This window comes from Calonectris borealis, chromosome 22, assembly GCF_964195595.1.
Source record: "Calonectris borealis chromosome 22, bCalBor7.hap1.2, whole genome shotgun sequence".
In the NCBI taxonomy this organism is placed as follows: domain Eukaryota; kingdom Metazoa; phylum Chordata; class Aves; order Procellariiformes; family Procellariidae; genus Calonectris; species Calonectris borealis.
This window is the reverse complement of record NC_134333.1, coordinates 3,476,699-3,500,598: the sequence shown is the minus strand read 5'-3', so window position 1 is coordinate 3,500,598 and position 23,900 is coordinate 3,476,699. Positions and strand designations below refer to the sequence as shown.

The 23,900-nt window shown below is 55.7% G+C and overlaps 1 protein-coding gene, 1 pseudogene and 3 gene segments (V, D, J or C); 3 read left to right on the top strand and 2 right to left on the bottom strand.

The window, feature by feature from the left end:
* Positions 1-4,976: 4,976 nt before the first annotated feature.
* LOC142092073 (feather keratin Cos2-3-like) lies at positions 4,977-6,232 on the bottom strand. Its single transcript, XM_075171810.1, has 2 exons — positions 5,650-6,232; positions 4,977-5,283 (listed from the first exon to the last, which is right to left on the bottom strand). Exons 1-2 carry the CDS (start codon positions 5,799-5,801, stop codon positions 4,977-4,979), a joined length of 459 nt encoding a protein of 152 aa, XP_075027911.1. The 5' UTR covers positions 5,802-6,232.
* Positions 6,233-8,185: 1,953 nt separating this feature from the next.
* Positions 8,186-9,743, top strand: LOC142091768 (T cell receptor alpha variable 4-like). The segment is given in 3 exon segments: positions 8,186-8,237; positions 8,846-9,195; positions 9,615-9,743. Coding segments are annotated over 3 exon segments (531 nt in total).
* Positions 9,744-11,660: 1,917 nt separating this feature from the next.
* Positions 11,661-13,950, top strand: LOC142091633 (T cell receptor alpha variable 8-4-like). The segment is given in 3 exon segments: positions 11,661-11,890; positions 12,600-12,760; positions 13,644-13,950. Coding segments are annotated over 3 exon segments (306 nt in total).
* Positions 13,951-14,327: 377 nt separating this feature from the next.
* On the bottom strand, positions 14,328-15,527 carry LOC142091616 (olfactory receptor 6F1-like; annotated as a pseudogene).
* Positions 15,528-21,304: 5,777 nt separating this feature from the next.
* On the top strand, positions 21,305-22,834 carry LOC142091767 (T cell receptor alpha variable 4-like). The segment is given in 3 exon segments: positions 21,305-21,356; positions 22,201-22,548; positions 22,827-22,834. Coding segments are annotated over 3 exon segments (408 nt in total).
* Positions 22,835-23,900: the final 1,066 nt, after the last annotated feature.

Here is a 23,900-nt window from a genome sequence, read left to right as displayed (position 1 = left end):
GAGCACATTCTTCACATCTTGTCCTGCCCGGACTGGCCCAAGGGCTACTGCCTGAACTATCTCCTGTTTAATTTGCTCAAATGCTTGTCGTTGCTCAGGGCCCCATCTGAAGTCGTTCTTCTTCCTGGTCACGTGATAGAGAGGGCTTACGATCTGACTGTAATTTGGAATATGCATTCTCCAAAAGCCTACAACGCCTAAGAAAGCTTGCGTTTCCTTTTTGTTAGTTGGTGGAGACATGGCTGTTATTTTATTGATCACATCTGTTGGGATCTGACGACGTCCATCTTGCCATTTTATTCCTAAAAACTGGATCTCCTGTGCAGGTCCCTTGACCTTACTTCGTTTTATTGCAAAGCCGGCCTTCAGAAGGATTTGGACTATTCTCTCCCCTTTCTTGAAAACTTCCTCTGCTGTGTTCCCCCACACGATGATGTCATCAATGTATTGCAGGTGTTCTGGAGCCTCACCCTGTTCCAGTGCGGTGTGGATCAGTCCATGGCAAATGGTAGGGCTGTGTTTCCACCCCTGGGGCAGTCGGTTCCAGGTGTACTGGACACCCCTCCAAGTGAAAGCAAACTGTGGCCTGCACTCTGCCGCCAAAGGGATGGAGAAGAATGCATTAGCGATATCAATGGTGGCGTACCACTTGGCTGCCTTTGACTCCAGTTCGTATTGAAGTTCCAGCATGTCCGGCACGGCAGCACTCAGTGGTGGCGTCACTTCGTTCAGGCCACGATAGTCTACTGTTAGCCTCCACTCTCCATTGGACTTTCGCACTGGCCATATGGGACTGTTAAAGGGTGAGCGAGTCTTGCTGATCACTCCTTGGCTCTCCAGTCGACGAATCAGCTCATGGATGGGGATCAAGGAGTCTCGGTTGGTGCGGTATTGCCGCCGGTGCACTGTTGTGGTAGCGATCGGCACCTGTTGTTCTTGGACCTTTAACAACCCCACAACAGAAGGATCCTCTGAAAGACCGGGCAAGGTGGACAGCTGTTTAATTTCCTCCGTCTCCAGGGCAGCTATACCAAAAGCCCACCGGTACCCTTTTGGGTCCTTGAAATACCCTCTCCTGAGGTAGTCTATGCCAAGGATGCACGGAGCTTCTGGGCCAGTCACGATGGGGTGCTTCTGCCACTCCTTCCCGGTTAGGCTCACTTCCGCCTCCAACACAGTTAACTCTTGGGATCCCCCTGTCACTCCAGAAATACAAATGGGTTCTGCCCCTTTATAGCCTGATGGCATCAGGGTACACTGCGCACCGGTGTCTACGAGAGCCTTATATTCTTGTGGATCTGATGTGCCAGGCCATCGAATCCACACAGTCCAGTAAACCCGGTTGTCCCTTTCCTCCACCTGGCTGGAGGCAGGGCCCCTCTAGTCCTGGTCATCATATTCGCTATCTACTTCTTGTAAGTATGAGTCAGAAGTCCCTTTGTTAAGGTCGGAAGTGGAATCAGCCCTTCTACTCTGTCTGGGGAACTCGCTGGAGACCGGAGCAGCGGTTTTCCTGGAAGAACCCCCTTTTGTGGTTGTTTTCCCTTGCAACTCATGTACCCGTGCCTGTAGGACTGAGGTAGGTTTTCCATCCCACTTCCTCATGTCCTCTCCGTGGTCACGCAGGTAAAACCACAGGGTGCCCCGGGGTGTGTACCCACGATGTCTCCTCTCTTGAGCAGAGGGACGTTTGCTCCTAATGGCTGAGACGCTGGCCCGTGCAGGGGGGAAGCAGGACATATCCTCTTTGATTTGCTGGACCTCCTGAGACAGTTTCTCCACAGCAGAGACACAGGCCCGTAGGGAGGAAGAGAGGCTTTCTTCATATTGCCGGAGTTGGCCAGCCAGTTCATCCACTGTTTGTTCCTCTCCATCTCTCCAGGTCATTACTGCCAATGAGTTTGCATGTGACGCTGGTGCGCTCCGTACAAACTTCCGCCACATGGGTCGGGTGCATTTGACCTCATCTGGGTCTTTGGATAACTGCTCGTTGTTCAGGTCATCATAAATCACTTCCAGCACGGCTAATTCTCTCAGGTACTGGATACCTCTCTCCATGGTGGTCCACTTGCCTGGGTGGCATATAACATCTTCCTTGAAGGGATACCTTTCCTTCACACCTGACAGGAGTCGCCTCCAGAGGCTGAGGACTTGTGCCCCTTGTCCAATTGCTTTGTCAATGCCCCCTTCCCTAGAAAGGGATCCCAGCTGCTTGGCTTCCCTACCCTCTAATTCCAGGCTACTGGCCCCGTTATCCCAGCATCGGAGCAGCCAGGTGACAATGTGCTCCCCTGGACGACGGCTGAAGTCTTTTCGCATATCTCGCAGCTCACCCAGGGATAGGGATCGGGTGGTCACCATCTCATTTACGGGTTCTGCCTCCTCCTCCTCCTGTTCTCGTGATGGCCCTGGTTCATCTTCATCCCTTACTAGACGAGCTGATTTTCTTGTGCATTTTCTTTTTTGTATAGGGGCGACTGATACCGGTGTGGGTTGGTTCTCTGTCGCAGGGGGCGGAGTAGCTGCTGTGCTTGCCCTGGGGGGTGGGGTAGCCGCAGGGCCTGTTGCTTTGTCATCAGCTGCAGAGACGTTTCCTTCCCCTTGGGGGTTCTGAGTGGTGTTAAACAGGGCTCGGTAGGCGTGGGCCAGGCCCCAGCACATTGTAGTGATTTGCGTCTCCCTGGAATGGCCAGGGTGACAGCATACTTCTTCCAAATATTCTACTAATTTTTCAGGGTTCTTCACTTGTTCAGGGGTAAAGTTCCAGAACACTGGGGGTGCCCATCGCCCTAGGCATTTGCCCATGCTATCCCACTCGCCCTGCCACTCATAGCTATCCAACCTTGGGGCAGATCTCTGGATGACATTCTTAAATTGCTTACTAACCTTGGATAAAACCGCAACAATATTCCCAAGGAGTACCAAGAGATATATCTTAACTACCCAGGGATGTTCAAGGTACTGGCAAGTTATTTTAACAAAGGAGATGAAGGTAGTGAGGGTGCCATTCTCTATTTCCTCCATAAAAAATCTCTCGGAGGAAAAGGTATAATTGCTAATGGTCTCCATGAGGTGGTACCCGAAATGCAGAAACGGCTTCATTACGAATCCCAAATACCAAATAACCCCCAATGCCAGCGTTTTAGTAACAAATCTCCCAGGCAAAACATCATTAATCACGGCAGAGCACAACAGACTACAAAACCCAACTCCAATTTTTAACAGGTACAGTAAAAACAAAAGCATGGTGCAGAACAAACGAATATGTCACCAGATATAAATTCCTTAATATGTTCTAAATAATCTGTCGTTATCTCAACCCTTCGTGCCCCACGTTGGGCGCCAAAAAGGACTGTCGTGGTTTAACCCCAGCCAGCAAAAATAAACGCCACGCAGCCGCTCGATCACCCCCCCCCCCGGTGGGATGGGGGAGAGAATTGGGAGGGCACAAGTAGGAAAGCTCCCGGGTTGAGATAAAAACAGTTTAATAATTGAAATAAAACTAAGTAGAACAGTAATAATAACAGTGAGAACAACAACAATAACAGAATACACAAAGCAGGCAATGCACAACAGAACCGCTCACCGACCGCCGACCGCGTGTCACGAACGGGGGCGAGCCCCCCCACACACCTGGTTTTTATACTGAGCATGATGTCACATGGTATAGAATACCCCATTGGCCAGCTGGGTCCACCACCCCGGCTGTGCTCCCCCCTCCCGGTGCAAGCATCACCCAGCAACAGCCAAAGCATCAATGGGCCATCAACGCTCCTTTCACACCGAACCCAAAACACAGCACACCCCCCAGGCTACTGGGAAGAAAGTTAACCCTGTCCCAGCTGGAACCAGGACATCCGCCTAGAACGGCAGCCAATTCCTGAGCACAAATTCTCCGGGGGGGACCAGTGAAGCAGTCAAGAGCTCTGCACTCACCTGCACCTCTCTTGGGAAGTGCACCCGTACTATCGTCCTTGCTGACCTTCACGTTCTCCTGCATGCTCTGTCTCAAAGCAATTTGATCTCCTCGGAAAGACACCGTTTCACTGCCTCCATTTCTGTGCTGGCTGCCCTCAGCTCCAACAGGCTTAGCTCCAATTTCCAGCCTTGATGCATTCAGCAGCTTGGGTGACTTTTCCCTGCCGATGTCTGCTGGCCATGGACCCTAGACTGGGTGGTGGAGAGGAGACGAAGGTGGAATATGAGCTTTGGGCCATCCCAAAGGTTGTTCCCTGCACTAACAAGCCTGCCATTTTGCAGAGCAAATCACCTTCCAGAGCCCCACCGCCTCCCACCACCACCTCAGCGCATTTCCAACCAGAGCAAGAGGAACGCCCTTCCTCAAGGGCTCATGGGGCTGCTGACCCCTCAGGGCCTCCTGCATCTCTGGGCATTTGTGGGCAGAGACACAGCAAGGCAAGGCCTGATGGTCCCAGCCAGGGATGACTTCCTCAGCTCCAAGGGATAGTCCCAAAAGAGGAGCCACTGCAGGGGGTCTCAACCTCCCATTCCTCTGTGATTGGAGAAGGGTCTCCTTGTGCCCTCATCCCCTTCCACCCCAGAGCAACACCCTTCTCCTTTGGCAGCCTGGGGAGTGTCCGCAGAGGGAGGGACCACATGGAGGCCAGGCTTGAATGCAGCAGAACTTTAATGAGTCAAAAGAGGGAAATAAAGTCACTCCAAGTGACATCAGCAGTGCAGGGAGCCCCAGAGGCAGCCAAGAGTCTGCAGTCCTTGGCCATGGAGATGTTCCTGCATGATGTCCATCTGCCCGCCCCATAGAGAGGAGCCAGATGGACCCCACCAGGCTGGCCTTGGTGGCACCTTGTAGCCAATGGGATCCAAAGCAAACAAAGAAAAGGGAGAGGAAGGCAAGGTCGGTCAGATATGCTGAAAACAAATCCAGAAGATCGATCCTCTGCCCAGTACCATGTTCTAGTTCCTCAAGGGGTCTCCCTCGGGCTTCCCCAGCATCTTCAGCAGGGGAGGCACCTTCTGCCATAGTAGCGGCTGGAAATGCCAGAGAGGTCACAGCACCCAGAGGTGATGGGCACTCCATCACAGCTGAGGATGCTGCCAACAGCAGCAGAGGTGGAGGATCCCACAACGGTGTTCTGCGGGAAGGAGCTGAGGATGGGGCCGGGCAGGGTCACCACCACGGGGGAGGGCTGGATCACGACGGTGGAGTTCTGGCACTGCCTGACACAGGGCTCATTGCAGCTGTTGGCCAGCGGGGTCGGGCCACAGGGCCGGCACGGCAGGCACTGGTCGTAGCGGGACATTCTCTAAGTGTCCGGAGGTGCACCTGGGAGAGAGGACAGGGAGGAAGCAGAGCACAAGGGTGGGTGAGGAGCAGCCTGGTTTCCCTGTCAGAAAGGACCCAAGAACACTACTGAGTGGGGAGAGGGATGTTGTGCCAGGAGCGACACGGTCTTTATCATCCTACAAAGAGCAGCCTGGCCTGGAGAGGCTTTCTCCTAATTCGTAAACCAAAAGCCCCCTCAGACCCATCCCAGCCTCTCTCTAAGCAGACCTTCTCCCCGCTTCCCTCTCTCATGACGAGAAGTTCCAAACCCCAGCACAGGACAGAGCCAGTATCAACTGAAATGTCCATCTCACTTTGGAAGAGGAGGAGAAGGGGCTTCAGACTCGCCTGCTTCCCAAGGAGGAGGAGGTAAAAGAAGGGGATGAGAGAGCAGGGACCTGGACTGGCTTTTATACCTGCCCTTCATCGCCGCAGGACCAGAGGCCCTTTGCAGAGGTAACAATTCTCTGACAAGCTCATCTTGAATGCAAACCATCGCAGCCAATGATATGGGCTGTGCTTTGGTTTCCAACACTGCTGCCTTTTCATTTCCAGGTTTGTGCTGTGCCCATTCCCCAATGAAGGCTTCTTCTGAGAGTTGAGATGAAAGGCCCCAGGATTTCAAAGGCAGGAATGCAGCAGTGCAGGCAGAAGACTCAGCTCAAGTGATGGACGGGTCCAGAGTAGAGAAGTGACGTCAGCCTGGGTCACTCTGTTGGGGCTGTTTGAAGTGCCATTCACTGGAAGGAGCTCCAGCAATCCTCAGATGGACGCCAGTCCTGCGCATGAGGATGTACCCTAGCTTTTTTTTCCTTCCATCCTCAGCTCACCCCCATGGTCACTTGTTGTTGTGCATGTGTGTGCATTGTACTGCAGTACCGAGATGAGAACTGGCCTCAGGATGCAACAGCCCAACACCACACACCATCTCTCAGGCCCTGAAAGACTGTTATGACAGATGGAGCCCAAAGTTGTGGACTAAATGAACTCAATGGACATTTTAAAAGGGATAGTCCATAGACTAAGGGAATGGTATCTGTGTGTGCCTATATATATATGTATATATAAAAAGAAAGATAGTAGTGATTAATTGAAATGTATCGAAAAATGTGAGACCTAAGCACGACGTAAATGGTATGGAATAAGGGGTGGATACTGTCCTGGTTTCGGCTGGGATAGGGTTAAATTTCTTCCTAGTGCTGTGGTTTGGATTTAGTATGAGGAGAATGTTGATAACACACTGATGTTTTCAGTTGCTGCTAAGTGCCCCCCTAGTCCAAGGACAGCTCCCGTGCCTACTGACTGAGCTAGGTACACAAGATGGGATGGTCCAGCTTGGAGACAGTGCAGTCGAGGGCTTCCCCCCTTCCCTTGAGTGACCGCGGTGAGATCACTGCCAGGGAGTTCTGCTGGGAGATCTCAGCCAGGGCTGATTCCCCTCTCCATGGAGCTGCTGCTGAGCTGAGGCTCCAGTGTACCTGAGGGCCAACCTCATTGCTCTCTCAGGAGGTAATGGGCACTGTGGAGAAGGGAAGGGCAGGGGATGTGTATACGCAGAGTTTAGAAGGACCTTTGACACCCTCTCCCGCACTTCCTTTAGGAACAAACTGGTGATGAATGGGTTCATAAAGAGCCTGATAAGGTGGATGGAAAATTGGCTGGACTACCAGGCTCCAAGAGTTGTGACCATGAAGAAATGGGCTGACTGGAACCTCATGAAAGTTCAAAAGAGCAACAGCAAGGTTTTGCATCTGATGGCAGAACCAGCCCATGCAGTCATGCAGCGGGTGCTGGCCGCTAGGAAGCAGATCCACAGAAAAGGATGTGCGGTTTTAGGACACCCAGCTGAACATGAGACCACAGGGAGCCCTTGCAGTAAAATACATCCTGAGCTGTGTTGTTAGTCAAAGTGTTGCCAGCAGGTCCAGGAAAGTGACCCTGCCCCTCTGGCCCTTGTGAGACCACATCTGGAGTACTGCATCCAGGCTGGGCTCCCTGGTCCAAGAAGGATGTTGACAGAGTGAAGCGAGCCCCACAAAGGCCACCAAGGTGGATAGAGGGCTGGCAATGTGATGAGAGGCTGAGAGAACTGGGCCTGCCCGTTTTGGAGAAGGGAAGGCTCAGGGGAGACCTTCTTGCTTTCTACAACTACTTGTTCAGAGGAGACAATAGGCTAGAAGAAATAATGACAAAAGGAACGTGTTTCCCAGCAAGGCTGTGCAATCTCCATCCTGAGAGGTGTTCGAGGATGGACTGAATGTGACCTTGAGCAACCTGATCTAATGGGATCTGTTCCAATCAGGGCGGTGATCTAGATGACCTCTGGAGGTCCCTTCTCACCTACATTCTCACTCTGTGAGTCCCCACCACCCCGGCCCTCCCTGACCCCTGCACACCCATGGGCACGTGTGTCCTCACACCCCCTTTGCCTCAACACCACTTTTAGGCATGGTGCTGGGACTGCAGAGGGGCAGCTGAAGGGAGGCTCTCACCCTCCTCACTCCCACCCGCAGGACACCAGTGGCTGCTGTTTCCAGCCCCTGAGCTGGGAGACAGCTCTGGGAAGCTGGTCCATCTCCTGGGGCAGGGCCCTGCTGCTGCCCCGGGCTGCCCCGGCGCTGTGCAACCTTATTCTTGCTGGGGAGTCCTTGCTGCAGGAGGGGAGAGCCCATTCCCCGGGAGAGCAACTTGTGCCCCTGCAGAGCCCCCGAGCCCTCTCAGCCCGGGCGAGACCCCGAGCGGCGCCGGCGCAGGGCTCAGCCCCGGGGCGGAGCTGACGGCGGCGGAGAGGAGAGGAGGCGGCGGAGAGGAGGCGCCGCGGCCGGAGCAGAGAGCCGGGGCTGGCGGGGGGCAGCGAGGCGCGGGCGGCGGAGCGGCGGGATGCGGCGGTGCCGGGGCGCAGGGCTGGCGGGGCTGGCCGCGGTGCTCCTGGGTGCGCGGGGCTGGCGGTGGTGGATGGGGCCGGGGCTGTGCCCGGGCTGCTCCCCCGGGAGCCCAGCGCCAGCTCTTCCCTCTCCTTCTTCGACGTCTCTTTCCCCCTCCCTGCCTCTCTGCCATCTCTCGTCCCCCTTTCCAAACCCGCCGAGTCCCCTCTTCCTGGTCTCCCTATTTTTCCATCATCTCTGTCGGTACGAGCCTTCTTGCACGTATCCCTGCTTTCCATGCCCCCTCTCCTTCCCCTCTGCATTCCGCAGTTCTTACTGCCCTGAATATAGCCCTCTGTCCTTCACTGTAACAACCCCTCTCCCTGTCTGCTCTTCCTCTCTTCATCCACCCATGTTTTTACCCATCTCTCCAGGCATCTACCATCCATTTTATTTCTGCATGCACCAATTCCAAATTCCCCCCCAGAGTTCTCCCCTTGCTCCACACACTCACACCACGATCACTCTCCATCCCTGTTGATGGGCACACGTCCCCATCCGCTCCAGCCTGGCTCTGTCTCACTGCCGCTCTTCCCGACGGTTTCTCTGGGAAAAGAGCCATCAGAGCTGGGCGATCTTTGGTGATCTTTGGCCTTTCCTTCTCCTTTCTCGGCAGTGGCTGCGGGCAGAGCCCAGGTGCAGCAGGAGCCGTCGGCAGAGACCACCGAGGGCACCGGCATCACCATCAACTGCTCACACCCCAACGTACAATCAAACGACTACATCCTCTGGTACCGTCAGCTCCCGGGCCGAGGCCCCGAATTCCTCGTGAGAGGTCTTAAAGGGACCAAGGATATGCAGGAGCCGTCGGGGCGGCTGTCGGTGGCGGCAGACCGCCGGTCCAGCGCCCTGTGGCTCGCCCGGCCCCGGCGCGGGGACGCGGCGGTGTATTACTGCGCCGTGGGAGACACGGGGAGAGGAGCCGGGGCTGCGGCCGGGCACGAACCGCCGCGGGCGGGGCCGGGCGTGTGTGTCGGGGGCGGGGGGACAGCCCCGGGCGGGCCCGCCAGGGGGCGCTGCCGCTCCGCCCGCCGGGGCCGCCCCGCCCCGCCCCGCCCCGCCCCGCCCCGGGGCGGTTCCCCCGCCCCTTCGGCCCCGGCACCGGGCCCGAGAAGTCCCCGCACCCCGCGCCCCGCAGCCCCGGGAGCTCCTCCCGAGGCGGATCCGGAGCCGTCCCCGGGCAGAAACCTTCTCCCGCCCCGCACCCCGCTCACCCCCGCACTCCCACCGGGACGCGGACAGAAATCCCCCGCGACAGCGGCGGCGGCGGCGGGGAGGAAAGGCGACCGGAGCGGTGGCGGTGTCCGGCGGTGCCCGGGAAGGAGCGACTGCAGCCGCCGGCCCCGCGGGCTCCCGGCCGGGAGCAGCGCCTTTCTGCTCTGCAGAGGGAGGCGGGCAGCAGAGATCCTCCTGCCCCCGGGCAGCCGGGCAGCCCTCGGTCCTGCCGCAGGGACCGGCCACTGCTGCTGCACAACGGGCAGGGGCTGGGGATCGCTTTCACCCCACGAACATAGCCAGGCCCTGTTAGAGCAGAGAGACCCAACTGGTACAGGGCTAATACAAGCCTTTGGTTTGAAACCACAACCAGAGGTGGTTTCTGGCTGGAAACCTTGTAAAGAGACTGGTCGTGGTGTAACCCCAGCCAGCAACTAAACACCACACAGCCGCTCGCTCACTGCCCTCCCTCCGCTGGGATGGGGGAGAATAGGGAGGGTAAAACTGAGTAAACTCGTGGTTTGAGAGAAGGACAGTTTAATAACTGAAATATAATAAAGTAAAAGAGGAGGAGGAGCAGTAATGCTAATACTAATACTAATACTACTAATAATAGAATATACAAAGCAAGTGATGCACGAAGAAATTGCTCACCACCTGCCGACCGATGCCCAGCCAGTCCCCACACAGCTATCGCTGCTTCCTGGACCACGCCTCCTAGTTCATACAGTGAGCATGACGTCATATGGTATGGAATACCCCGTTGGCCAGTTGGGGTAGCTGTCCTGGCTGTGCTCCCCCCCAGCTCTTGTGCACCTGGCAGAGCATGGGAAGCTGAAAAGTCCTGGACTACTGAACACACTACTTACCAACAACTACAACATCACTGCCTTATCAACCTTCTTCTCATACTAAATGCAAAACACAGCTCTATACCAGCTACTAGGAAGAAAATTAACTCCAGCCCAGCCCAAACCAGGACACTCGGACACACAAATACAAACTGAATCCTCCAGCTCCACAGGCCGCTTCCGCCGTCCTCCTGCTGGTGTTGGAAAGGCGTCCTGCAGAGCCAGCAGTTCTACCTCAGCACCAACACGAGAAGGAGATACTGATTGTCACAGACACCTTCAAGCGCATCCCGCAGTGGCCGGTGCTCGGGACATCGAGCTTGTTGCACAGGATTCCCCTTCGCCTCCGTTGAGAGCCCTTGGTGTTGAAGTGACGTCCAGGAGACAGGAGAGAAGCTGGAGCAGGGCACTTGTTGAAAGACACATCTGAGACCACAGGAGTGAGCCACAAAGAGCTCTGCTAAGCTGCCCTATGGGGCTGGAGGTCTGAGGTGTGTGAGGGCTGGAAAGAGGCCTCTGGGCACGGGGTCCTGGGCCCAGCCAGTCCCCAGTGAGGCCCGTGTGGCTGCAGGAGCTGACAAGGCTGTGACAGTCCGTGTTCATGGGCTTGGGAGGCAGAGAGGGAAGGTTCAGCCCTCTTCCCTGCCTCAGCTGGGGACGGCTGTGGCAGCTGCAGTGGCACTGCAAGGGAGCTCCCGGCAGGGTTGCAGTCCTTGGGGAGCAGAGGGCAGCCCACCGTCCTTCTGCCATGGCCTCAAGGGAACAACAGGACCCTGAAGGCCTTGTGGGAGCCGCGTTGTGAATGGGGCTGCTGTGCTGATAACCTGTTTTCTGCAGTCCCTGCCAACGGTGCGAGCAAAGGGCCCTGGGCGAGAGGTGGCAGAGGAGCCAGTGTTCTGGGGCCCAGGGTGGGACAAGCAGCTGGAGATTTTGGGTAATGTGGGTAGGCGGAGGGACGCAGAGGGACTGCCTGTACGTCGGGGAGCTGTGTTGCCACGTCCTCCCCCTGCCAGGGTGAGGGCGTCTGTCTGTCCCTGTGCGGTGGTTTCTGCAGCAGATGCTCCTCACAGAGATGTTTTCCTGCAGGTTCCTCCTCTATGGCCAGAGGCAAAGGGCGAGAGTGTGCCACAGCCGGGTCCAGGCACTTCAGGTGTGCCCGGTCCTGTCTCCATCCGGATGGTCCCAGGGACAGGGTGGACACGGGGGGGGTGCAGGGGTGCCTTCTCCACCTCCGCAGAGCTGGGCACAGGCCTGTGCAGCTGGCGAGGTGGTTGATGTCAGGAGAAGTCCGCGAGGGATGCCTGTCCCTCTGATGGACAGTCCTCAAACCATGGGTCTGTTATCTCTCTAGAGAACCTTCCTGTGGCAGAGCTGGGGGGACAGGCCCCAAGAGGCCGGCCTGGAGCAGCAGGGAGAGAGTTTTGCTCCACCCTCGGGGCTGTGGTTTGGAGGCCTCTTTGATCTGGCAGAGGCAGAAGAGGTGAAGTTGCAAGCCTCAGGTCCCTCATGCTGGCGGGTGCCCGGGCACCCCATGAAGGGGGAGCGTGACATGGCCCTGATTTTCCTGGCCGCCCTGCTGGGACTGGCAGACTTTGGTGAGATGCAACTTTCAGGCTGGGGAGAAGGAGGCAAGAGTTTGCGCAGCTGGTGGTGGAAGGGAGGAGACGCGAGGCCTGGCTGCCCGGGGGATCCGGGAGTGTTTCTGTAGGGAGAGCTGGGGCTGCAGACGGGCACGGCACGTAATCTGGGAGATGTCAGGAGGGAGTAACGGGCATAGGAGGAGGAGTGAGACCTCCCCTTCCACTTGCAGGTACAGAGCATTCCTGAATGTGCTGCTAATAGATATGAAGCCTGAAAGAGGGAAAGACGCTGTTTGGGGTCAAACAGAGCAGGCTAACTCGAAGCAAGAAGAGCTGAAATGCCGTGAAAGGACAGGGCAAGGGCAGAGGATGCGGTGTGCCATATGGAGGAACTGTTATAGCAGGAAGGTATGGGCAGAGGTGGGAGAGGAACAGCTCATGTCCGCTGCTGCTGAAGGAGGGACCAGCAGTTAACACAGCTCAGAGGCAGATATGGAGAGAATCAGTGGACTGAAAGACCTGTGAGTACTGCTGAAAAGCAGGATGATCTGGGGCGTGAGGAGTGGCAAGATCCTGCAGAAAGAAGTGTGCAGGGACAAACAGCTCAGCATTTCAGAGGCGAGGAAAAGTGAGGTGGGAAGTGGGGACAGTGAGCAAGCTGATGAAGTGACAGACGGACAGGTACACGGGCAAGCAAAGCTGAAAGCTCTTTCTGGCTTTACAGGTCATGCCCAAAAGGACTCTGTGCTCCAGTTCCCAGCAGAAATGACCATCCAGGTGGGACACAGCGCAACTCTGCACTGCAATTTCTCCACCAGCTCTGCCATTCCCTACCTCTACTGGTACCAGCAGCTCCCAAACCAGTCCCCTCAGATGCTGCTGTGGGTGAGCAAGTACAGAGCTCGTGAGGATTCGGGGAGGTTCTCCTCTGCATTGTCTGTGGAGACCTCCCAGGTGCTTCTGCATGTGCGGGGTGCCGAGCTCCAGGACAGCGCTGCCTATTTCTGTGCACTGAGCCCACACTGGTGCCCAGAGCTTGCAGCACTGCACAGAAACATGGGGGGTGCTCTGAGGAGCGGTTCCCTCCCTGCCACCGCTTGCATGTAGCTCTGAGCCCAGCCTGCCCAGCAGTGGCACCTGGGGCTGTGGGGAGGCTGGGCCTCTGCCTCCCCAGCCTGTGCTGCTGTGAAGCACGTGCCAGCATGAGTTTTACAGCTGTATCCAGAGCCAGCGTCTTTGATGATGAAAAGGGCCCAAGGAACCTGACTTGGGGCAGACCCATTGGAGGCTACACCACAAACAAGCCAAACCAGGCTTGTAAATGCCCTCTGCTTAAAATGGCTGGTAGACTGGAGTGAGTGCTCAGGGCAAGTAACCTCGCAGCTTGTCTTCTTCTTCCCTTTCCCTGGGCCTCCACTGATGGCCACAGCTGGAGAGCGAGGCTTTTGGTAGGAGGCACAGCTGCTCTTAAGGTTTTGCCATGTGGCCATAGTAGCCCAAGGAGGGAAGAGCCCTTCCTTGTCCTGCATCTGGGGGTCAACAAGTGAAAGAGACCCATCAGCCAGACGTTGGACAAGATTCTCTGTTCAAACCCTTCCTGCACTCACCCACTGCCGGAGAGTGGTCCCACTCTTTGTCACGTCTCTTCTCCTTCTCAGGGAAATCACCAGTGCTCGGCTGGGAGGAGCCCCTATGTCCCTGAGTCCATGCTGGTTCCTCTGTCCCACAGCTGGTAACCACATCTCAGTGATCTTGTTTCCTCCCATAGGCAATGGAATGGTTGTGGGGACCTCTTCTCAGGCAGTCCCACCCCAGCATTGCATGTGGAAGCTCAGCTGGAGGGTGCTGACTTTCCAGCTGGATCCCACCCTGTGAATTGGAGTCTGTTGCTCATGAAGTGTCATCCACTTCACCTGAGAAAGCCCAGGGTACTTGGTTGTTGTCCTGCTGCTGTTCCAGGATGGCCTGCCTCTCCCAAGTGACGTGGGTCTGCTCTGCCAGCCCTGTTGGAGGCCTTGCATGCCCCTATTTATCTCAGGGGCCTTTGAGCAGCGTTGATGGGGAATTGATGGCAGCCCTCAGTGTTCCACACTCTGCTGTGTCTCGGGTCCCTTGGACATTTCAGGTCCTGCTTTTGATTGATCTCCAGGGCTACAGAGGGCTTCAACACTCCACAGACACAATTCTCCCCCAAAAGCAAGGAATGACAAGCAGTGATGCTACCTGAGGACAGACCTAGGCTCAGGCTCTTTCTCCAGCCTCCGTGGGCTGTCCCAGGGATTTTCCCAAATGCCACTGAGAAAGAGAGCACGGCTGACAAGGGTGGGCATCAGCCTGTCCTTGGGCACTGGTGCCTGGGCCTGGCTGCAGGTCTAAGAGCCAGATGCCCAGGACAGGTGGACGCCAGAGAATCGCCTCCAGAAGCACCACTGCTTCCAGAAGGGAGGAGTAGACGTTCAGTCCGGACTCAATCATCTCACCTGGAGAGCTCTACACCCAGGTGAAATCAATCCCGCTCTGTTCATAAAAGTGTATCTGCCGAGTTGGTGCCTCCTCCTTGTGAAGTGGTCGCATGGACGCCCTTCACTGTCAGTGTGCAGAAAGAAGAGCTTTGGGAACATGATTCATCTGTTCTGGAATGAGAACGGGAAGGGGAAAATCAAGTGCCCTCTGGAAGTGCTAATGTCCCCCCAATGAGTGTGAAGAGAGGCTTGCTACCCAGCCAGCCTTTCACAGCCCTGCAGTCTGGGGACTTGGCCAATCACATTAAGGTGTTTTCACAACAAAGCCCGAAATGGGTGGAACAAGAACTGTTAAAAACTGATGTGGGGTTTTAGATGTGGAAATGCCCTGACATATCTAGCTTGAGGCATAGTCATTTGCATATTTTTAATTAAAAATAAAAAAGTGCCTTCAGAAACTGGATACAAGAATCTATATCGCAGAGAAAATGATTGATGACATCTGGCCCAGGGAACGTCAGCCTGGATGTCAGAAAGGCCAGCAGCAAGGTGGCCAGAAAGCCTCCCAGCCAGGAGCTGAGCACCAGCCGAGCAGAGAGGACACTGTTCATGAGGGAGCTGTATCCCAAGGGGTAGCGTGTGGCTGGGTAGCGGTCATAGGCCATGAGAGAGAGGAGAAAACACTCAGTGGAGCCGAGGGAGAGAAGAAAGAACAACTGGAGGATGCAGACACCGAAGGAGATGGTCTGGCTAGTCCCTAGCATGACTCCCATGGCTTTGGGAACAACACCCGTAGTGTACCAGATCTCCAGAAAGGCGAGACTACAGAGGAAAAAGTACACTGGGGTAGGGAGGATGCTGTTCATCCACACGAGGGCTATGATGGATGCATTGCCCATGGCTGTCAGGGAGTACATCAGCGCAAATACCACCACAGGGGAGATCCGGGAATGCCACATGCCTGGGAAGCCAAGAGGGATGAATTCTTCCACACTTGTCCCATTTGCAGTGTGCCCCTAAGTGTTGAGGTTCATCTGCAAAGACAGGAAAGTCTCTGTGAGAGTTCGCATGCCTGTGCTGGTCCTTCAGATGCTACTGGTAGTGAAACAAAGCCATCATCCCTGAAAAAGTAGTTGGTGCAGAGCATGCGAAAACAGCATCTGCCCTAACTTAAAATTGTCAGGGAAATTCTTTGCTGCAGAAACGTGTTTGGACAACTCAACCTGACCCTGAAGATCAGGCCTACACCATCAAATGAGCATGGAGAACTACTTATCAGATCGAGCGCAGGCATCTCCTTTAGAACACGGTGAATGCAATTGCTTCCATGAGATGAAAATCCCACTTAGGAAACTGTGGATGGCAGGCCGAGGGTCTCCAGCTCCCTGAAAGGCTGTTGCAGAGGAAGGCAATAACACACCTGCACTCTTCAGGGCAGGAAATACTGAGTTGCAATCTCAGCAAATGAGACTGAGGGAACAGAAAACTCTCATGACAATGTGGCGCTGGAAGAGATTTTCTCACCTCTTCAGCTGATCACAAGGGGTTCTGTGTGAGCCGGCACAGGCAGGACACAGGAACAACCACAAAACCAGGGGTGAAATGCAAAGCGAAAATTCGTTTTCATTACCTCGCCAAGCGGGGATCCCCGAAGCAGCACCTGGGACGCAGGCACTGCGGAGCTCAGTCCGTGCTGGAGGATCAATAAACCTGCTGGTTTCGCCTGCATATCAGGGATTTGCGCAGGCGTAGTTTACCACGGTGCTTTGATCTTTCCCACAGCAGGGCAGGCATCTCAAGCATGTTCGATAGGTGCCTCTAGGTCTATCACAGGCCTATGTTATCTAAACACAGATGTTCCACTTGTCCTACACGCAGGGCTAAACAACGGTTAGTATGATACATGTGTTTTTCGACACCCCAGCTGCAAGTCACTCGAGCGTGTTTACAATCCTCCTCGCCGATCTTCCGTTATTTTCCCACAGTTTCCAACTGAGATGGCAGCAGCACAGGGCAGCAGGCTAGCATGACAGTCATTACTCAAGGACGCGTGGTCTCGTACATTTGCTTTCTTCCAAGGCTCAGCACAGGAAGCTTTTGCAAATACCTCCATTACCTCCACTGATGTCTCCTTCTCAGCACAGCTACTAGGGGTAAGGCTCACCTCTTTGTAATTTTGCCATCTCAGAGTCAGGGGAAGGACTTCTGCTGACCAAGTTGGAAGATGTATGGTGAAATACTCTTATCTCAGCTCCTCAGCTTACCCCCCTTCCTTGGACAGAGAAAAGGCACTTGGGAGAGAGTCATGGCTCATCTTGCCTCATATACAGGGCTAAAAGCCCTCTAGAAGTGCCAGGTTGCCTCTGAGGACTAAGGCAGGAGTCTAGCGAGCAGCTCGGATGGATGTTGGGCGTCTCAACTTGGGCAGAGATATCCATGCCTCAGTGATTGAGGGCAAAATTCTCTGAGCTGGATCCCCGCCAGGGTAGCTCTGCTGAGAAGCCAGGTGAACCGAAGGGTTTCATCTATGCCCTCCCTGCAGACAGGGAGGGATTCTTGATCAGTTCTCTAGGGGAGAACCGATCTCATCCTCAGGTAGGTATCTAAGACAGGTGGAGCTGAACCACCACCGCAAGGATCCCTTTCCCTCCTTTCTTCCTCCTTAGGAGTTGACATACCAGAAATCTCATGTGGCTAAAGAGCAGAGAAATCCCCCTTAATCTGGCTCTCCTTAAACATGCAAGGCATTGGAAGTCTGTGCTAGAGGGCTTGGGCAGGCTTCATTCACCAACGCGGCCAATGGAAATGATCCAAACGACATCTCTTCATGCACCATCCTCCAGATGAAGCCTTGGTCCCCTCAGCTGAGGGAGAACATTGGAAAGAGGTTGATTTCTTGGAACAGCTCTGGAGGCCGTGATGCCAGGAGAAGTGTGGATGAGCAGCTTGCCGACTCACTTCAAGCTGTACACAATGGCCCGACGTTGTTTCCTCTCCATCCACCTGGTAGGTACCCACAGCTTGTGCTCCCGATGTTCTTTCCCCCTGACAGCCACCACTGTACTTCCACAACGGGGGCTTTGTGTGCACACACACGGTGTAAACTCCCTCCAGTTTAGCTCCATCTAGTGGGAGTATACACCAGAGGGTCACCAGCATCGTGAGCATAAAAACATCCCCACACCCACCTCATCAACGCACTGAAGCTCAAACTGGCCGCACCGAGGAGGCGGTTTTCTGTTCCCCGCTGTGTGCCACAGGGAGTTGGATCTCCGGGGATCTCATGGGTTTGCTGGAGATGGGTGATGCTCTCTCTTCACACCGGCCAACCTAAGAACAGCAGTGCCATTCTCTGAAGTGGCTGTCAGGCTGGGTGTTTGCCTCCTGCCTGCAGCTGGGGTGTGTGAACCTTGTCAGGAGCTCCGTGCTCTCTTGCGTGGCCCCTTGCTGACAGGCGGGAGACGTCTGAAACAGCCACGTCCCAAGAGACTGGAAACGTCAAGTATTTGGTGCTGAATATTCATGTGGTCTTGAAACCTCCAGGGTGGAGATAACTAAAGGCAACCTGGACACTGGAATAGAGAGAGAGTAAGGTAAGGGATTGACCTACCTCATTTCCGAGCCTCTATCTGCAGTTAAGGCCTAAGTCTTCAGTCTTCCTTGAAGTGAAGATCTAAGTAAAGATCTAAGCACAAAGTCAAACAAGACATGAGTTGGGGGAAATTGATCTCCGTTGCCTCCAGAGCAGGTGTCTGCAGGTGAGCTACTCATCTTTGCTCCGTTGATCATCAGCGGAGAGAAATAGGCACTGTCAAACCTCAGTTCACCCTGTCTCGTACAGATCAGGCAATCCATGCCTACCAGCATCTATTTTTCTTCTGTTCACACTCAAGATAGACTAGACAGCTGGCTTAAACAACACACACACACACACAAGTCTCAACCTCTTGGCATCTAGAGTTAGTTGGGAAGACTCGCACCCAAACGGAGGCTGTGTACACTGTCCAGGGCCACCGCACAGGAGTTGGACTTGACAGAGTCATCTTCTGCAAGTCCTGTGTCCAAGGCTTCAGTGTGGTTGAGGGGAGACTGATCTGCACTTGGGGTGAGGGCGAGATGCAGCTGGTGAGAGTAACGTGCCCCGCTTGAGCCCTTTCACCCCCACAAAAGCCCTTTCCCTGCTCTCTGTCTGTCCCTGAGTACCGTGGACATGGATATGGGCTTTAGCCATGGGATGGGGGGCTTGGAAGGCTGAGTAGGTGTGGGCTTATTTATTGTTCGGTGAGGATGGGGACCTGGTGACAAATGATCGGGAAAAGGCTGACGTACTCGATGCCTCTTTCTCCTCAGTTTTTACTGGTATGGCTTCTCCTCAGGCCTACCACAGCCCCGACCCTTCCCACGGACTCTATGAGAATGAAGCAGCACGCACAGTAGAAGCAGAAACAATTAACGAGCTCTTACTATTATTTGGACATACAGAAGTTCATGGGACCACATGGGCCCCATCCAAGGGTGTTCAAGGAGCTGACTGGACAGTCCCTACTCACTCCCTGGAAGGAAGATGGAGCAAATAATCTCAGAAGCCATTGCTTGACTCATGAAAGGCAAGAAGGGGGTTGGGAGCAGCTCACCTGGGTTTACCGAGGGCAAATCATGCCTCACCAACCTCATTGCTTTCTGTGAGGAGGGGACTGGCACTGTGGGGAAGGGGAGGGCACTGGCTGTGGTGTACCTTGACTTTAGCAAGACCTTTGCCATGCCCTCATGGGTGCACACACATGCACCCCTAGACACACGCAGAGGTATGCGCACTCACACGCACACACACAGATATGTTTGCTGTTGGGGAATTTTTATGGTGCCTTCTGAGGCAAATTAAATACACGCTTTTGCTTAGATTTGAAGAAAAAAAAACACCAAATGATCAATGTCTTGGACAGAGTCCTACCTCCATAAGCAGTTCTGCAAAGAGTCTGCAAAGATGTGTCAGGAGCCAATTCCTTATGTGCACTGGCACCAGCACCGATCCTGTGAGCGTTGGCATGGGGCACTTCAGCCTGGCCTTGGGTCTGTCCTCCAGCACCAGCTCTGCTGCCCAAAGGTGGCCACTGAGCATTCACATTCCAGATTGCTACAAGACAATGTGCAGCTGTTTCTTATCTCATCACCAAGGGAAACTGCACCCCCTCACAGGGAATCCTTCTGTCTCTGGCATTCCTGCTGCCACCACTTTAACCCCTTCTGTGTTTGAGCCTTCTTGCTCTCCATGGCAGATCATTGCTTGGTCACCAATTGCCACTGCTGAGCAGTTACAATTTGAACTTCCCCTTCAGTGCACACACAAATTCACACACACGGGCACAACCACACGCTTGAGCTTACACGCACCCAAAGAACAACTCATACGTGTGCACTTGTAAAGAGGTGTGTGCACACACGGGTCAAAAGGAGTCCATGTGCATACCAACATGCACAGCCACGCCCCATACCAGCATGTACGCACAGATATCCAAACACACGTGCTTATACATATGCATGCTCCTACACGCATGCATTTGCATGCAGATCTACATGCGTGCTCCTCCACACAGAGGCACACACACAAAAGCACACATCTACACACACCTATGCCCACACAATTACATATATGCAGACCAGTCACACACATTCATGCTCTCCTGCACGAAGGCACGTGCGTGGGCTAAAACACGTACACGCTCATGGACACAATTGCCCAAACACACACACACATAGAACATTTGTGCACACCCATTTTGCATGTGCATTACCACAGGCACACACATGTATGTGCGAATGCACACATGAGCACAGCCAGATGGACACGTACGTGAGCACGATCATGCACACACCACTGAGAACCAGGAATCCTGACACCAGCCTTCAGCCCCTCTAGATGACTCTAGGCAAGTCCTTCAGACCCTACAGTTAAGGCAACGCATCAGTCACTGGCCAGTCCCATCAGCTTTCATGAGCTCAAGGGTTTGGCAGTGGTTCAGTCAGCAGTTTTGTCACTGTAAGACGGAGACAAATCACAACAGAGTCGAAGCTGTCATGGCCTTTCCAGACATTGAGCTTCTCCGTGTCCCAAGTCTGTGTGTGAAGGATAATACAAACACTAGAGAACATCCCCATTGCTACAGCCCCCAAAGAATCCCAATATTACAAGGAAAAGAAAAAAAATTCCTGCAGAGTTAGAAGCTCCTATCTGACCTTAATGATGTCCTCAAGGGTCTGGGACCAGCCCCCGATTTTCCCAGGAACGTGTTTCCCAGGCACATTGTGCAATCTCCATCCTGAGAGGTGTTCAAGGCTGGACTGAATGTGACCTTGAGCAACCTGATCTAATGGGATCTGTTCTGAGCAGGGCGGTGATCTAGATGACCTCTGGAGGTCCCTTCTCACCTACATTCTGACTCTGTGAGTCCCCACCACCCCTGCCCTCCCTGACCCCTGCACACCCATGGGCACGTGTGTCCTCACACCCCCTTTGCCTCAACACCACTTTTAGGCATGGTGCTGGGACTGCAGAGAGGCAGCTGAAGGGAGGCTCTCACCCTCCTCACTCCCACCCGCAGGACACCAGTGGCTGCTGTTTCCAGCCCCTGAGCTGGGAGACAGCTCTGGGAAGCTGCTCCATCTCCTGGGGCAGGGCCCTGCTGCTGCCCCGGGCTGCCCCCGGCGCTGTGCAGCCTTATTCTTGCTGGGGAGTCCTTGCTGCAGGAGGGGAGAGCCCATTCCCCGGGAGAGCAACTTGTGCCCCTGCAGAGCCACCGAGCCTTCTCAGCCCGGGCGAGACCCCGAGCGGCGCCGGCGCAGGGCTCAGCCCCGGGGCGGAGCTGGCGGCGGCGGAGAGGAGAGGAGGCGGTGGAGAGGAGGCGCCGCGGCCGGAGCAGAGAGCCGGGGCTGGCGGGGGGCAGCGAGGCGCGGGCGGCGGAGCGGCGGGATGCGGCGGTGCCGGGGCGCAGGGCTGGCGGGGCTGGCCGCGGTGCTCCTGGGTGCGCGGGGCTGGCGGTGGTGGATGGGGCCGGGGCTGTGCCCGGGCTGCTCCCCAGGGAGCCCAGCGCCAGCTCTTCCCTCTCCTTCTTCGACGTCTCTTTCCCCCTCCCTGCCTCTCTGCCATCTCTCGTCCCCCTTTCCAAACCCTCCGAGTCCCCTCTTCCTGGTCTCCCTATTTTTCCATCATCTCTGTCGGTACGAGCTTTCTTGCACGTATCCCTGCTTTTCCATGCTCCCTCTCCTTCCCCTGTGCATTCCGCAGTTCTTATTGCCCTGAATATAGCCCTCTGGCCTTCACTGTAACAACCCCTCTCCCTGTCTCCTCTTCCTCCATTTATCCACCCATCTTTTGACTCCTCTCTCCAGGCATCTACCATCCCTAACCCCTTTTCCTACTCTGAGACCCATCCCTCATCTCTCCCTCTGCTTCCTTCATACCTGTAAGCACGTTTGCTTTCCTGCACCATGCCGTTATTCTATACATCCTCTCATCCCCCTGTGCATTCAGCATTTATTCTTCTTCTGAATTCAGCCCTCCTTCCTTCACTGTAACACACTCAACTCCCCTGATTCCTCTCCCTCTCGCCACCCATCCATCCATGCACTTGACTTTCATTCTATCTCTGCATGCACCAATTCCAAATCCCCCCCCCGACTTCTCCCCCTGCTCCACACACCCACACCAGGATCACTCTCCGTCCCTGTGGATGGACACACGTCCCCATCCGTTCCAGTCTGGCTCTGTCTCACTGCCGCTCTTCCTGATGGTTTCTCTGGGAAAAGAGCCATCAGAGCTGGGCGATCTTTGGTGATCTTTGGCCTTTCCTTCTCCTTTCTCGGCAGTGGCTGCGGGCAGAGCCCAGGTGCAGCAGGAGCCGTCGGCAGAGACCACCGAGGGCACCGGCATCGCCATCAACTGCTCACACCCCAACATAAAGTCTTACGACCTCATCTACTGGTACCGTCAGCTCCCGGGCCGAGGCCCCGCGTTCCTGGCGCTCAGCAACAAAGGGTCCAAGGAGGTGCAGGAGCCGCCGGGGCGGCTGTCGGTGGCGGCAGACCGCCGGTCCAGCGCCCTGTGGCTCGCCCGGCCCCGGCGCGGGGACGCGGCGGTGTATTACTGCGCCGTGGGAGACACGGGGAGAGGAGCCGGGGCTGCGGCCGGGCACGAACCGCCGCGGGCGGGGCCGGGCGGGTGTGTCGGGGGCGGGGGGACAGCCCCGGGCGGGCCCGCCAGGGGGCGCTGCCGCTCCGCCCGCAGGGGCCGCCCCGCCCCGCCCCGCCCCGCCCCGCCCCGCCCCGGGGCGGTTCCCCCGCCCCACCGGCACCGGCCCCGGCCCCGGCCCCGCCGAGCCCCGCAGTCCCCGCGCCCCGCAGCCTCGGTCCTTCCCTGTCCCTGTCTCTGCTCCTTCCCCTGAACACCCCATGTCTTGCACAACCCCAAAACACTTTTCCACTCCACCCGTGAGGAGTCTGATCCCCCTGTGGGCAGAAACACCCCCAGTTTATGCGATGATCTCCTCACCCTTCTGGCAGGCGTCATCCCCAGACAAGGGGTCGGTCACACTACCCTGAGGGTCAGTGAGAAGACTGCGGTAAAGAGGGTTGTGCTGGACGTCCTCCTGCCAACGAGCAGCCGTGTGTCTGTCTCTGGGTGGGACGTTGACAGCAGTGCTGTTCCCAGAGACATTTCCCTTGAAGGGCCTCATCTGTGGTCTGGGGAGAAGGGAGAGAAACCCCTGTGGGCACAGGGCGTCAGACACCTGGATCTAGGTGCCTTTGGTTCTTCCTCCTCTCAGACACTGGCGAGGCACAAGGAGCACATCGGGGCTGCGAAGGGGCCTGTCTCCATCTCCGAGAGACGTGGGTGCAGGCCCCTGCCTCTGGCTGGGCACTGGATGGCAGGAGAAGTTCACCATGGACACTCCTCCCTGGCTGGGGGCTGGCTGGGCTGGCTGTGATCTCGGGGAGGAGCAAAAAGCAGGAAAACTGCCTGCAGCCTCCTATTGCCTGCCAGCAGACTGCTTGATCTCTTCCTTCAGGCTCCTACGGGAACTTTCAGGTGCCCCAGGCCCCTTTGGCCATGAGACCTGGAGCTGAGAGGCAGCGCTTCTACACCAGGGTATGTCTGCCTGAGAGGATGCTCCAGCACCTTCTGACTTGGAGGGCTGAGAAAAGCCCAGCTGTGGCCTGACTGCCCAAACATGAACCTCCCGCTGCTGAACAACCTCCCCTTGGCCCTTGCAAACCTGGAACACAGTGAGGGTCACAGTTTGGGGTCTTTCCTTGGGCTGAGCACTTCAACAACTCTAATTTCTCACCCTACAGAGCAGAGTGGCAGAGGTGTGGAGTCCCCAGGGCGCCTGACGCAGAAGAATCTCTTCTTCATTCCCTCCCATCAGCTATTGACACACACTGCCAAGATCCCCCATGAGCCTTCTCTTCCCCACGCTGAACACTGCAGACCTCTCAGCATGTCCTCATAGGGAAGATGCTCCAGTCCCTGCACCATTTCGCTGGGCTCGCTCCAATATCTTTCTTGT

What these genes read in the sequence shown, in the direction of transcription:
- LOC142092073 (XM_075171810.1), bottom strand. Translation starts at nt 5,801, where the DNA reads ATGGTTTGCATTCAAGATGAGCTTGTCAGAGAATTGTTACCTCTGCAA. An exon ending in CCTCCTTGGGAAGCAGGCGA is followed by an intron (nt 5,284 to 5,649) that starts GTCTGAAGCCCC and finishes GGACACTTAGAG; the next exon opens with AATGTCCCGCTACGACCAGT.